Source organism: Astyanax mexicanus, chromosome 6 (assembly GCF_023375975.1).
Source record: "Astyanax mexicanus isolate ESR-SI-001 chromosome 6, AstMex3_surface, whole genome shotgun sequence".
NCBI classification, from domain to species: Eukaryota; Metazoa; Chordata; class Actinopteri; order Characiformes; family Acestrorhamphidae; genus Astyanax; species Astyanax mexicanus.
Window position 1 is genome coordinate 7299237 of NC_064413.1, and position 13793 is coordinate 7313029.

General features: G+C 36.1%; 1 protein-coding gene across 1 annotated transcript in view; it reads right to left on the bottom strand.

Annotated features, from left to right (window-relative positions):
• The window catches only part of prkcg (protein kinase C, gamma), a 62152-nt gene that overhangs the window by 17087 nt on the left and 31272 nt on the right, over positions 1-13793 (bottom strand). The window contains exons 7-13 of the mRNA XM_049480617.1: positions 13576-13732; positions 11611-11812; positions 9775-9957; positions 6184-6357; positions 2470-2561; positions 2304-2366; positions 133-271 (exon numbers count right to left, since the gene is read on the bottom strand). Coding sequence (XP_049336574.1) covers positions 133-271; positions 2304-2366; positions 2470-2561; positions 6184-6357; positions 9775-9957; positions 11611-11812; positions 13576-13732 — 1010 coding nt within the window. The remainder of the gene's footprint in view (positions 1-132; positions 272-2303; positions 2367-2469; positions 2562-6183; positions 6358-9774; positions 9958-11610; positions 11813-13575; positions 13733-13793) is intronic.

Consider the following 13793-nt stretch of genomic DNA (forward strand, 5'->3'; position numbering starts at 1 on the left):
CTGTTACACTATATAAAACTGTAGTAATCAGTAATTGATGTAGTTGTAGAGTTGAGTGTGGTTTGTGTTGATCCTGTACTGATGTTGGTGATGTGCTGTGCTGTGTGTGAGCTTGTTTAAAGATGAATTTACCTCAGGAGCGATGTAGTCTGGAGTTCCGCAGAACGTCCGGGTGGTGTCTCCTTCCAACATGCCTTCTCTACACATCCCAAAATCAGCGATCTTTATGTGGCCCTCACTGTCTAACAGCACGTTATCCAGCTTCAGATCTCTGACAGAGAGGCAAAGAGAAAGAGAGAGAGAAAGAAAGAGAGTAAAAAAAGAGAGGGTAAGCTCATAGACTGCACTCTGCATGAAAAACATCTGAAAAATGTCTGAAAAAAAAAAAAAAACGGCTGAAAAGGTCCTCAAATTGAATGGTATGGTTGGAAATGATTCTAAAGGCCCAATCCCATTTCACCCCTTGGCCCTAACACTTCTTTTCAAGTGTAACCCTTCCCCTTGGAACAGAGTTACAAGGGTAAGGGGTGAAATCATTCGCCTAAGAATTGGGACAACACTTCAAGCACCTGATACATCATCAAAATGACTTCAATTATTCTGGGAAAAAAAAAAAACTAATTTCTTACTGTTATTAGTGTGACAAACTGAATAACACATAACAAGTATGCTTAATTTGTTGGGCAAAACTGAAAAGATGAATCTTATTAAAAATAGCATCCATAATAAACCAAAAATTGTATATTACTCTGGTTCCCAACACTGGTCCTATGGCAAGATAATGTGTTACAAGAAACAAAATGTTGCTACCATTTAAGGTGGAACAGGAAAGTTGGCTAGAACTACTAGCAATCTTTTTTATGCTTGTTTTGAAGAATTTGAACATGAAACATTAAAACTGCACATTAAACTTTGGTAATATATTGCTAATGAGTGCTAATTGACTGTTGTCCTGGTTTTAATCAGTCAGTGGAGCTCACCACAAAAATAGCAATGTGCCAGAAATTAAACTAAACTTCTCACTAAACACCTCACTTCCAGACCACCACACCCATCATTGTGTTTAGATTTATTACAAAACTCTGACGCTATTTTAACAGCGAGAGCACAAAGGCATGAAAATAGATTGATGAGGGGGTGTAAGACAGCACATGTACATGCCGGGTAAATAATTAAACTAGGACCTGGCGTCCACATATGTGGACATCACATTTTGAGTTGTCTAGACCACAACATTAATTTTGCTCTACAAGGGCCTGGTGTCCTCTTATGAGGCCATTATACTGTCACCTAGTGGTGGCAGAAGAGTTTAACATGTTAGAGTTTCAATTTTGTTCAGAAATTTAAATGAACAGTAAATGTAAAAGTTAATGTTTATGTTTTTTACTTTGTAATGTCTTTGTGTTGAAGCAGCACTTTAAATGACACAAAATCAAATTTTTTAAAATCAAATTTGTATTATTTAATGTACTTACATTTTTTAATAAAGCTCCTAAATATTACTATACAATATGTACCCTCAGTTCTAAAAATGTACTTTGTTTGAGTTTACACTATAGTAAGCAGCTGAATCACACACAAAAATATGTTCCATTGGCATTATGATTAATTTAATACTAATACGTTTAATTTAACTTTAATTAATTCAATTTTCACCTTATTTTAAGCAATGTGAACTCAAAATAGGCACTAAAAGTCAAGTTATTTAGATATTTTTTCCAAATTAAAGACAAATAATCAGTGATCTTTGCTGATTTTGCTGATATACATCACAATTTGCATGTATTCTGTCTAGTTTTTGCCAATGTTTTTTTTTAATGTACAAATTAAGTATCTACTATTATTTATTTAGTCATTATAAATTATCTTTGTATTGAAGAAGCACGTCAAATGAGCCATATTGCTCAAAGGGGCACAACTGTTGTTTCTACTTTTGTTTTGCACTTATTGTTCAGGCATAAAATAAATGTTTTGCAAATCAATACTAATTGTGACTTCATTGTGTTCTACTGAAATGGACATCATTTTTCTCAGAAACTATATAATGTAAAAAGATTATTCTTTGTTTTTATGCTAATCAGGTGCCAATTAGCCTGAATAGCAAAAAATAAAAATAATAAAAAATGCATGCCATGCAAGAGTTCGGGTCTTAAGAGGTTACTGCTGTAAAAACTCTGATTATACAGAAATTGACTGATACTATCAGAAATGAGGATTTTTATCTTTATGTTAAATCATCACTGTTGTTGAATGTTAAAGGTGTTAAAGGTACTCTGGGTGTGTGGCCGTGATTCTGGCAGTACCTGTAGATGATGCCTTTGCTGTGCAGGAAGAAGAGACCCACAGCTATCTCTGAAGCGTAGAACCTGCAGGAGGAAGAGTATGCTATAAGATAAGTCTATAATAAATCCAGGAGAGACACCCGAGAGACGTGATAAAGAGAAGATAAAGCACTGTGGCTGTACTCACGCTGCGTGCGGCTCTTTAAACTTCCCAACAATCTGAATATGAAACATCAGATCCCCACCGTTCACATACTCCATTACATAGTACAGCCGGTCCTGCAGCAGGAGATACAACCAATCTACAGTCACTTATTCAACCAATCAGACACAATATCTTCATTTACCTGCAGACATCATCAGTAATACTCCTCTACATCCTGTTATTAAAGTTAGATTTTTTATTTTCTTTTTTATACAGACAGAAAACCAAGTAACAAAGCAACCTAACAGACATTAACATGTACCAGAACCAACCAGGGACACTGAACCAAAGGGGCTATAAATACACGCGGGAAACAAAAACTGGAAATAGGAAACACCTGGGGATAGGTAACGAGGGGGCAGAGTTACAAAATGAACACAGGAGAAAACACTAAAGACTGAGGCGGAGACACTGGAGGAACATACAGGGCCACGTGTTGAGGAGCATGCAGGGAAAGAACACACAGGAGACCCAGAAAAACACCGCAACAGACAGGAGAGAACCAGAACAGGACGAGAAAGTGACACCAATAGTTGTTCAGTATCCGCTACGAATTATTTGGTATCTACTATTAGTTATTCATATTCCACTACGCTGCAAAACAAAATAAATAAATGAATATTAGCGAGTGAAATTATCTAATTTCAAGGCAAAAAATGATTGCTTAATTACTTAAGGCACAAAAATAATACTTATTTTTTCCCTAATAAAAAGTTTTGTCTTACGAAGCATGTGTAAGATTATTTTGCTTTTTAGGAATAAAGATCATTATGATCTTAATCAGTTTTAGAGTTTTCACTATATATTAACCCTTGTGTGGTGTTCATATTTTTGTTACTCGTTTACTTTGTTATTTGTATTTAATTCAGCAAAATTAAGCAATTTTACATTAAAATGCTTTACACACGCTTGCTTCACCTAAATTGCAAGCAATATAAACAGCTTACATGGTTAATTCAAAGTGCTTACAATCGCCTACAAAGTGATGACAGTACAGGCTCCTTCCTACCTGCACTCGCTCCTGAAGGCTTACGCTACCTCCCGGCCGCTGCGCTCCTCCAATGAACGTCGCCTCGCTTTGCCAAACAAACATTCACACAAAGCAATCCAGACTGTTCTCATACAGAGTTCCCCAATGGTGGAACAAACTACCTTCCACTACCAGATCAGGAGAATCTCTCGCTATCTTTAATAAACTTCTGAAGACAGAGCTCTTCAAAGAGCACTTACTCTCCTAACACCTCTAACAAACTAACTAATTCTAACCTCATCTCCTTCTTCCTCTTCTCTACTCCTCTATCCCATTATTTCCCTCTGACCTCCTTTAAGCCCTATCTATAGATGCTTTATTTTTAACTTCTATTATTTTTGTACTTAACCTCTTCTATTATTTGCACTTCAATATTGTAAGTCGCTTTGGACAAAAGCGTCTGCCAAATGTAATGTAATGTAATGTAATGTAATGTAATGTTAATATTTGCCCTTTACCTTTCTTATGTTACATTTCTTTCAAAAAGTGCTACACTTTTTTTTATTAGTTTTTTAATAAAATGTAAAAGAAAATGAATTAAACTCAAGATATGAGTAGAACATTAGTTTAGTTTCAAATTTACAAATGAAGCAATGTTTATTAGCCCTTGGCCAAACATACTGTATGTAATATAAATGTGTGTGTGTTTTGATATATGTTTTTCACAAAAAATGAGCCAATGCCAATGAGTTTGAGTTAGAAAAAATATTTTTTTAGTATCATCTGATGAAAAATGAAAACGGGTCCCACAGACTCGAACACCACACAAGGGTTAAGCAATTTGAACACAAAATAAACATCACTATAAAACGTCACTAGTCAATTTATTAAGATTTCTTGTGTTCGAATTTAAGCCAAATAATAAGTGATTTGCACTGATTTAGGTCTTACTACACTCATTTTGAGAATGTGCAATCGCTTATTTTTAAGGGTAACTAAACCACATGATTGTTGCTGACTCCACCCCTTAGCTCAAATTTGAAAAATTTAAAAACATTGGGAGGAATAGTTTGTGAGGGGCATTGGGTGATGTATGGGTTTAGAGGCAGGGCAGGAGGGAGAGCTGATTGGCTGAGCAGTGTGCCTCTGATAGCAGTGAGACACAGATGGTTGTAGGTCGGCAGGGGGGCGGTATTATTGATGAACTGATCTGCATATTGTAATGTCCAGTTGAACCTGCAGAGGTGGAAATCACCACAGTAAAAGCATTTTTATTTAAACGCTAGGAAATGTTTATAATTTTTTTTAAGCAGGATTGAAATTGTATTACTTCAAAGGAACACTTCAGCTATTAATAAATAAAAACGGTTTAGGGTTTAGTGGCTCTTTAATAAATCTTGCTAATAGAAATTAGCTTATTATAAGTATATACACTACAATTGACCATTAACGATTTTTTCAATATACAAATTTTTATACTTCTATTATTTATTTAATCATTATAAATGATTCAGTATCTACAGTATCTATTTTCTCAGTTGTTGTAACAGAAAATGTGTTTTTTTTTTCAGTTATTAGAGAAGAGAAAAATGGACACCCTAGCACTGCTCTGTCTTTTTCAGAACACCTTGAAGGTCCTGAAGATGGTGATGATTAAAGCAGTGTACTGCAGTGGATTATATAAAGACTTCCTGTCAATCAGCACTTCTTTAGATAGGCACACGCAGCAGGCACATTACATAATCCCCCCCAGTCAAATTTTTAAAAAGCAATCTGTTCTCATTAAGTAACTCCTCCCCTCAGGACGAGTAATGTCCTTGGTGAGAGCAGCAGCAGCAGCTCAGTTCAGTAATATAATAACTGCAGCTCATATCCAGGCCAGCACACACCTCCACCTAACTGACAGATAATTAATTATATAAACTTTCACTTTTATTAGAACAATTCAACACCACTAAACCCCACAGTATCCTCCAACCCACACACACAGTATCATTTTTACCTCACTACTGTACTTAAGTACTAAAATACTGTATCTGTATCTACTGGAGTATTATTTTTATCTCACTACTGTACTTAAGTACTAAAATACTGTATTTGTATCTACTGGAGTATTATTTTTACTACATTACTGTACTTAAACACTAAAATACTGTATCTGTATCTAATGGAGTATTGTTTTTACTTCACTATATGTTTGAGTAAAAAGAAAATAGCTGTTTTGTTCTAGAAACTACTAATAAAAAAATGGCCAGAATAATGAAAAAAGATGTAGCAACATTACTAATGTTTTAGACTTCAGAAATCAATGTTTGATGGAATAAATACCCTGGATATTTGATCACAGCTTTTATGTGTCTTGGCATGTTCTCCTCCACCAGTCTTACACACTGCTTTTGGATACATTTATTAAAAATTCACGCAGTTCAGCTTGGTTTGATGTGATCACCCATCTTCCTCTTGATTACATTGCAGATGTTTTCAGTGGGGTTGAAATGTTGTCAGAAGTTTATAGAATAAAACAACAATGTTAATGTTATTCAAACATATACCTATCATTTTGATCATTTTGAAGAGGTCTTACATTTTTTACAGACCAGATAGAACAAGATATTATGGATTGAAAGTTTCTAAAAATTACTCTGAATACTAAGTTAATGATGATGTTATTTTAGACACTTATTTTAGGCTGGATGATAATGTTATAGGCTGTGAGTTATAAGTACCTCAGTCTGGAAGGCACAGTAGAGGGAAGTGAGGAAGTGGGGACGGCCGGCTAACCCCAGCACCCTTCGCTCCACCATGGCGCTCTCCGTGTCCTCATCCTGAAACAGGACATCCTTCTTCAGGACCTTCACCGCAAACAGCCGCTCGCTTCCTCTCTCTTCCGCCAGCATCACCTAACACACACAGATACAGAGGATACACACATACACACACACACACACACAAAAAAAACCCACTTTAGTGTATTGTGCTACTGTTCACCTCAGTAAATTTTCAAATCCAGCATAGAATAAAATCAGAAAATCAACAAATAAATAAAACAACATCAGGATAAACTGGAACAAACAGGATTTTAATTTGAGCAGGAATTAAAATCCATTAACTATACACATTTAGATGACATGTGATTTTAGCATTTACATGTACTTTTAGATATTACTTTTAGGATATATATACATATTAGGGCTGTTAACGTTAAGCGTTAACGGACACGATTCATTTGAAATCACCAACTTTGACCCCATATTCTGCTGTAACCTGCCCTGCCCCCACCCAACGAGCGGATTTATTTTCTAAAACGATACGCTTGTGGTGAGAACATGATCTGGTCTCTATCTGACCAGATATCAAATATACTTTTTATTAATTAAGCTAAACTGCAGATACTTCTACAGCACAAATCACAGTAACTATACTTTAAATATGGCACTTGCTGTGCATCGCAGATGTAGTAAACGGAGTGCCGCAGCTGTGAGCAGTGAATGCAGCACAGACCATGCGTGTAAACAGCATGGAGCAGCAGAGACAGTGTTTGTTAATATATATATATATATATATATATATATATATATATATATATATGTATATAGCTGTGCTGCATTTACTGCGATACTGCGAGTACTGCGATACTCCATTTACTACATCTGCGATGCACAGCAAGTGCCATATTTAAAGTATAGTTACTGTGATTTATGCTGTAGAAGTATTAGAAACAGGCTTAAAGCAATAAAACTGGAAAAACAGAGGTAAAATGAGGAATAGGTTCCTCCAGGTGAGCTAACCATGGATTGCAGAGACTCTACTTTAGATTATTTATCACGTGTTTACAACAGTGATAAATAAGACCTGATACAACTAGCTTAAATGCTACATCTGGTGTTATAAGAGCTTCATTTTGGATATTAATGTTATTAGAGATTCATTCTGAATATTAATATTATTAGAGATTCATTCTGGATATTAATGTAATTATTAGAGCTTCATTCTGTTTATTAAATATAGAGATTCATTCTGGATATTAATGTTATTATTAGAACTTCATTCTGGATATTAATGTTATTAGAGCTTCATACTGGATATTAATGTTATTAGAGCTCCATTCTGGATGTTAATGTTATTATTAGAACTTCATTCTGGATATTATTGTTATTAGAACTTCATTCTGGATATTAATGTTATTAGAGCTTCATTCTGGATATTAATGTTATTAGAGCTTCATTCTGGATATTAATGTTATTAGAGCTTCATTCTGGATATTAATGTTATTAGAGCTTCATACTGGATATTAATGTTATTAGAGCTTCATTATGGATATGAATGCTATTAGAGCTTCATACTGGTTATTAATGTTATTGTAATATGATGTCAGTAGAGGTGTTGGAGGTGTGAATCAGGAGCTGGTAGATGATCAGTATTCTCTGTAGAGTAAATGCGGTGTTTGGTTTCTGATGCTCACTTGCCCTCCCCATTTGCTCTTTTCCTCCTTGTCTGTCATCCCCTGTTCTTATCTTTGTGTCATATTCCTCTCTTACTCCTTCTCTCTCTCTCTCTCTCTTTCTCTCTCTCTCTCCCTCTCTATCTCTCCTGCTGTGTGTCAGATTTCTCACTGTCTCCAGGTCCTGTAACCCCCCTCCTCCTTTCTTTAGCATGCCGCTGTGCCCTGGAGGGGGCACTGTCTACTGAGTGTAACCCTGCACTCTTATATAAGCAGTGTACACACACACACACAAACACACACATGCACACACACAGAATTGTGTGCTCACATGCACAAATCCAAGTGAATCTTTGGTCATTAAAGGGATAGTTCAGGAATAAAATGGACCAATACAAAAGCATCCAGTATGAATCTGCAGTGTGTGTAGTTTTACAGTGTGAAAGTAATAACTGTGGAGTGATGTTTTGTTAATCCAGTTTGAATCTGCAGTGTGTGTAGTTTTAAAGTTGGAGTGATGATTTGTTAATCCAGTATGAATCTGCAATGTGTATAGTTTTAACAGTATGACAGTAATAACTGTGGAGTGATGTTTTATTAATCCAGTATGAATCTGCAGTGTGTGTAGATTTACAGTCTGACAGTAATAACTGTGGATTTATCTTTTGTTAATCCAGTATGAATCTGCAGTGTGTGTAGTTTTAACAGTCTGACAGTAATAACTGTGGAGTGATGTTTTTTTAATCCAGTATGAATCTGCAGTGTGTGTAGATTTACAGTCTGACAGTGGTGATTGTGGAATGATGTTTTTTTTAATCCAGTATGAATCTGCAGTGTGTGTAGTTTTGATCTGTGGAGTGATGATTTGTTAATCCAGGATGAATCTGCAGTGTGTGTACTTTTAACTGTGGAGGGATGTTTTTAATTCAGTATGAATCTGCAGTGTGTGTGGTTTTAACTGTGGAGTGATGTTTTGTTAATCCAGTATAAATCTGTAGTGTGTGTAGTTTCACATTCTGACAGTAATATTTGTGGAGTGATGATTTGTTAATCCAGTATGAATCTGCAGTGTGTGTATTTTTACAGTCTGACAGTAATAACTATGGAGTGATGATTTTAATCCAGTATGAATTTGCAGTATGTGTAGTTTTAACTGTGGAGTGATGTATTCTTAATCCAGTATGAATCTGCAGTTTGTGTAGATTTAACTGTGGAGTGATGTATTCTTAATCCAGTATGAATTTGCAGTATGTGTAGTTTTAACTGTGGAGTGATGTATTCTTAATCCAGTATGAATTTGCAGTGTGTGTAGTTTTACAGTCTGACCGTAATAACTATGGAGCCATGGTTTTACTTTAGTACGAATCTGCAGTGTTTGTAGTTTTACAGTGTGACAGTAATAACTGTGGAGTGATGTTTTGTTAATCCAGTATGAATCTGCAGTGTGTAATTTTAACTGTAGAGTGTTGTTTTGTTAATCCAGTATGAATCTGCATTGTGTGTAGTTTTGCAGTCTGACAGTGGTGATTGTGGAGTGATGTTTTGTTAATCCAGTATGAATCTGCAGTGTGTGTAGTTTTACAGTCTGACAGTAATAACTGTGGAGTGATGATTTTAATCCAGTATGAATTTGCAGTATGTGTAGTTTTAACTGTGGAGTGATGTATTCTTAATCCAGTATGAATCTGCAGTGTGTAGTTTTAAATGGTCATGAATTATTGTCACTGCAACGTGTGCATGAACAATAATCCCATAGTAGTGCATGCAATTGTCTTGTAAAGCAAATTAAATCTGATCCAGTATTAATCTGCAGAGCACATTTCCTGTGGTAGGAACTGGCTCCTGCATGTCAGTTGGACGTTGGCGTCTGCGTCACCTTGCCAAAGCTGCCCTTTCCCAGCACCATCAGGAAGTTGAAGTCATGCAGGCCGACTCGGCCCTTCCCTGCTGGTATGCTGGTGGGTGCAGGGCTCAGCACGGGTGGGCTCACGGCGGGCGCAGGTGTTGCCACGGCAGCAGGAGCGGGAGGAAGAGCCGGAGAGACATCAGAGTCTGGCTCCTGGAGAGAGAGAGAGAGAGAGAGAGAGAGAGAGAGAGAAAGAGATGAGGGGAGGGGAGAGAAGGGCATGGAGAGAGAGGGGAAAATAGAAGACTTACAAATGAGACTCTACCGCCACCATGTGGATAGAATTCATAACGTCACTAAAGGCTCTATGGTTATTAAGAGGGTCTTGACACATTTTTTATTTGGCCTTCAGACTTCAGTACAGTACAGTGGTGTGGTGTTTTCACACTGATATTTTTCAGATTATCAAAAAAAAAAGTAAAAACTAGACAAACATTACCTGAAGTTAGGCCTGTCACGATAACAACATTTTCAGGATGATTTATCGCCCCAGAAATTATTGTGATAAACGATAATTTTGTCATTTTAAAGCGCCACTATAGAAAATGTTTTTTGCCTTTGGGCTCCCAAAGGAGCTTTAAGACAATGTGCCACAGTAATAAAATACCAGCATAATAATACAATGAAATTAACCTACTTATTATTAAGAACAGACATTGGGCTTATATAAAAATATAAAAATATTTTAATATCCTATATAAATAAAATAAATTACAAGGTAGCCCTTGTAGGCAAGATGATGATGGTGAGTTAGGGATGGGGGGCATGCCTATAATGTGAATAAAGGATGTCAGAGGCCAATAAGAAAGATGCCAAGCAGTGATGGTATAGTTACTTTGAAAAAGTAATCTGATTACTGATTACTGATTACTCCTTTAAAAAGTAACTTAGTTACTTTAGGGATTACTTGATTTTAAAAGTAACTAAGTTACTTTACAAGTTACTTTATTAGTTACTTTCAGCAGCTGCAGACACCACCTCCCGCCGCCGTAACATAAAAATTATAACCAGTTCTGCCAATACTTGGAAAATGCATTTTTAACAGCAACAATGTATCTCTTGACATTTAAAGTTGAAATATTTCCTGAAAAAAAATCTCTTGAATTAACTTAACATAAATAATTGTTTTTATAAAAAATAAAATATGGTCTTTCTTGATTTCACTTCACAAAAATACTTGTTTTTATAAAAAAAATATAAAATAAAGAAAGTCTTTCTTGACCTGATATATTTAAACACTTTAAATCTTAATATTGAAGCTGTTGTTCTCAGCAGGGCAGCAAGGAGTTGTTTTACAAAACAAAACCGTGTATATGGTCTAGGCTGACATCATGTGTACTTTTGTTACTTGTTTTATTTTATAATCACATGTTAAGAGTGAAACAGTGGAGTGGGGTGAGTAAACCAATGGTTGTACCTCATTAACAGAAGCTTCTCAATCCTCTTGTCAGAAAGTCTATTTCTTCTAGGCACTTTGTTGTACAGCGAACCCTGATATTGGAATCTTTAGCTGATACTAACTCAAAATAGTGGCTGTATTACTTGTTACAGAGTAAGTACTAAGTAACACGTTACTGACATCAATGTAGCAGGTCTTAGCTGTTATATTTTCAGTGCAAACTCTATTTATTGACACTGTATTGATTCCATAGATATAGACACCCCAGAAATACACTGTGAAGCACTGGAACACTGACGCACTGTGTTCTCTGGAGCTAATGAGCTCCTTTTGAATCAAACCTTTAACTGAACAGTGTGATGAAGCAGTGCAGTGTGAGGAGACATGGTGACGTGTGGATGGGTTACCTGAAGGTCAGGGTCCGGTACAGGTATGTTGTAGTACTCTCCCTCGTCCTGGTTGAGCAGTTTAAACCAGCCGCTGACAGGCCGACGGAAGATCTCGCTCACCCCGAACGACAGAGCACCCATGAAGTCATTCCGAGAGGTTCGGTCCCAGTCCCACACTTCTATAGACAGGCGTCTGTCCCACTGCCTGCCCCGGACTGAACTACGGACCAGGAGATCCATATTTCACTCAAATGGTCAGAATTAGAGGCAACAAATTCAGGGTTAGCCCTGGATTGTGTTCTAACTTTCTTTCTCACCAAGGTTCCCTATCCTTGGGTACTCAGTTAACTTTTACAAAAGTGAATAAAACAATTAGTACTAGTACTAGTAATTCATTAGTCACTCAATATGAGTATTATTAGTCGTTAGAATATTAATCATTGCTGTTTCCACTTTACAGCAGAGAACATGGTGACTTGCTCTTATGACCTACAACACCAAAAAAACAAACACTGTATAAAATATAACGGACTACCCAATGGACAGTTTCCAGGAGCCAATAGGAAAATGGATTTTTGGCATAATGTACAAATAAACGGTAAACTTATTTAGTGTGTCCCAGCTGTTCAGTTTATGTCATATTTACTGAAAATACGAGGTAAAGTTAAAACAACAGCTGGAGAGATGAATCATGCATCTCAACATGTTGCAAAATGTAAGTTGTCTTAATTAGAGAACATTTTGTAAAATATTGTAAACAATAAGTTGTCTAACTTAGAGAATAAAAATTTTTTTTTTTTTTCATTCATATAACTATAATTCATTTGTGACGGAAGCCTTTGTCAAATTTAAAGCATATTCTGTATGAAATCTAGAGCTTCTATGATTTATCTTCTTTATTTATTTGGTAAAAAAAAGCTTATTTTATCACAAATAACATCACAGCTGTAATGATCTATGACAGTGGTCTTCAGCTTATGGTACTTGATCACAGTCGCAATGTTACCAGTGATAACACACTCGCTCTTGCTTTATATATTTTTTTCTTTTTCCATTGTGCAAATACACGATGTCAAGAGCCAATAGGAAAGATGTACACACCTTAAGCTCAGTTTTTTTTTTATAATTTTACATTTTCTGCATTGTAGATTAATACTAAAGTCATCCAAAGCAGAATATGTTTTAGATTTTTTTTTTAGATTCTTCAAAGTAGCATGTCTTGCTTACATGACAGCTTTCCAGCGTAGTACATCTTGGCTGGATTTTCTCAGTCACCTTTATGAGGTAGAGTCACCTGGAATTTCAGGCTTTCAGTTAACAGCTGTGCTGAACTCATCAAGAGTTAATTACTTGAATGTATTGCCTCTTAATGTGTTTGAGAGCATCAATTGTAAGGTTGTGAAGAGGTAGAGTTACAGGTATGCAGTGAATAGCTCTATTTGAGTAATGTTCTAATCCATAATATGAGAAGCAAGAACTACACAACTAAGTAAAGAAAAAAATATATACTTTAAGAAATAAAGGTCAGTCAATCTGAAACATTTTAAGAACTTTGAAAGTATCCTCAAGTGCAGTTGCAAAGACCATCAAAAACATTATGATGAAACCGGCTCTCATCAGGAACGGCCCAGCAAAGGAAGAGCAAGAGTTACCTCGTTTACACAGGATAAGCTTATCAAAGTTACCAGCCTCAGAAACTGCAAGTTAACAGCTCCTCAGATAAGAGCACCTAAAGTATTTTAGTTTGTTTAACACTTTTAAGTTACTACATGATTCGTTATGTGTTCATTTAAAGTCTAGATGACTTTACTATTCATTTACTATGTGGGAAAAAAAATTAGGCTGGTAGTGTAAACTCAAAATCAGTTAACTATACTCACAAGGAATTTATTCCAAAACACAAAATGTGCTGTGTAGGAAAATATTTCAATGCTTTAAACATCACACACACACACACACACACACACACACACACACACTTACAAAGTGAAGCTCTCGTTCCAGACGGGGTTCAGAGTGGAGCGAATGGTTTTGGTTTTCTGTTTGCTGTGGCTCTTGGGGTCCGGGATGAGCTTGAGCTTTACATAGGGGTCCGACAGGCCGTTAGGATCCATTGGGATCAGGTTTCGCGCCTCACGCACTGCAAACACACACATGTACACACAGAAGACATGCAACAGTTATAATATTGAACACTAATT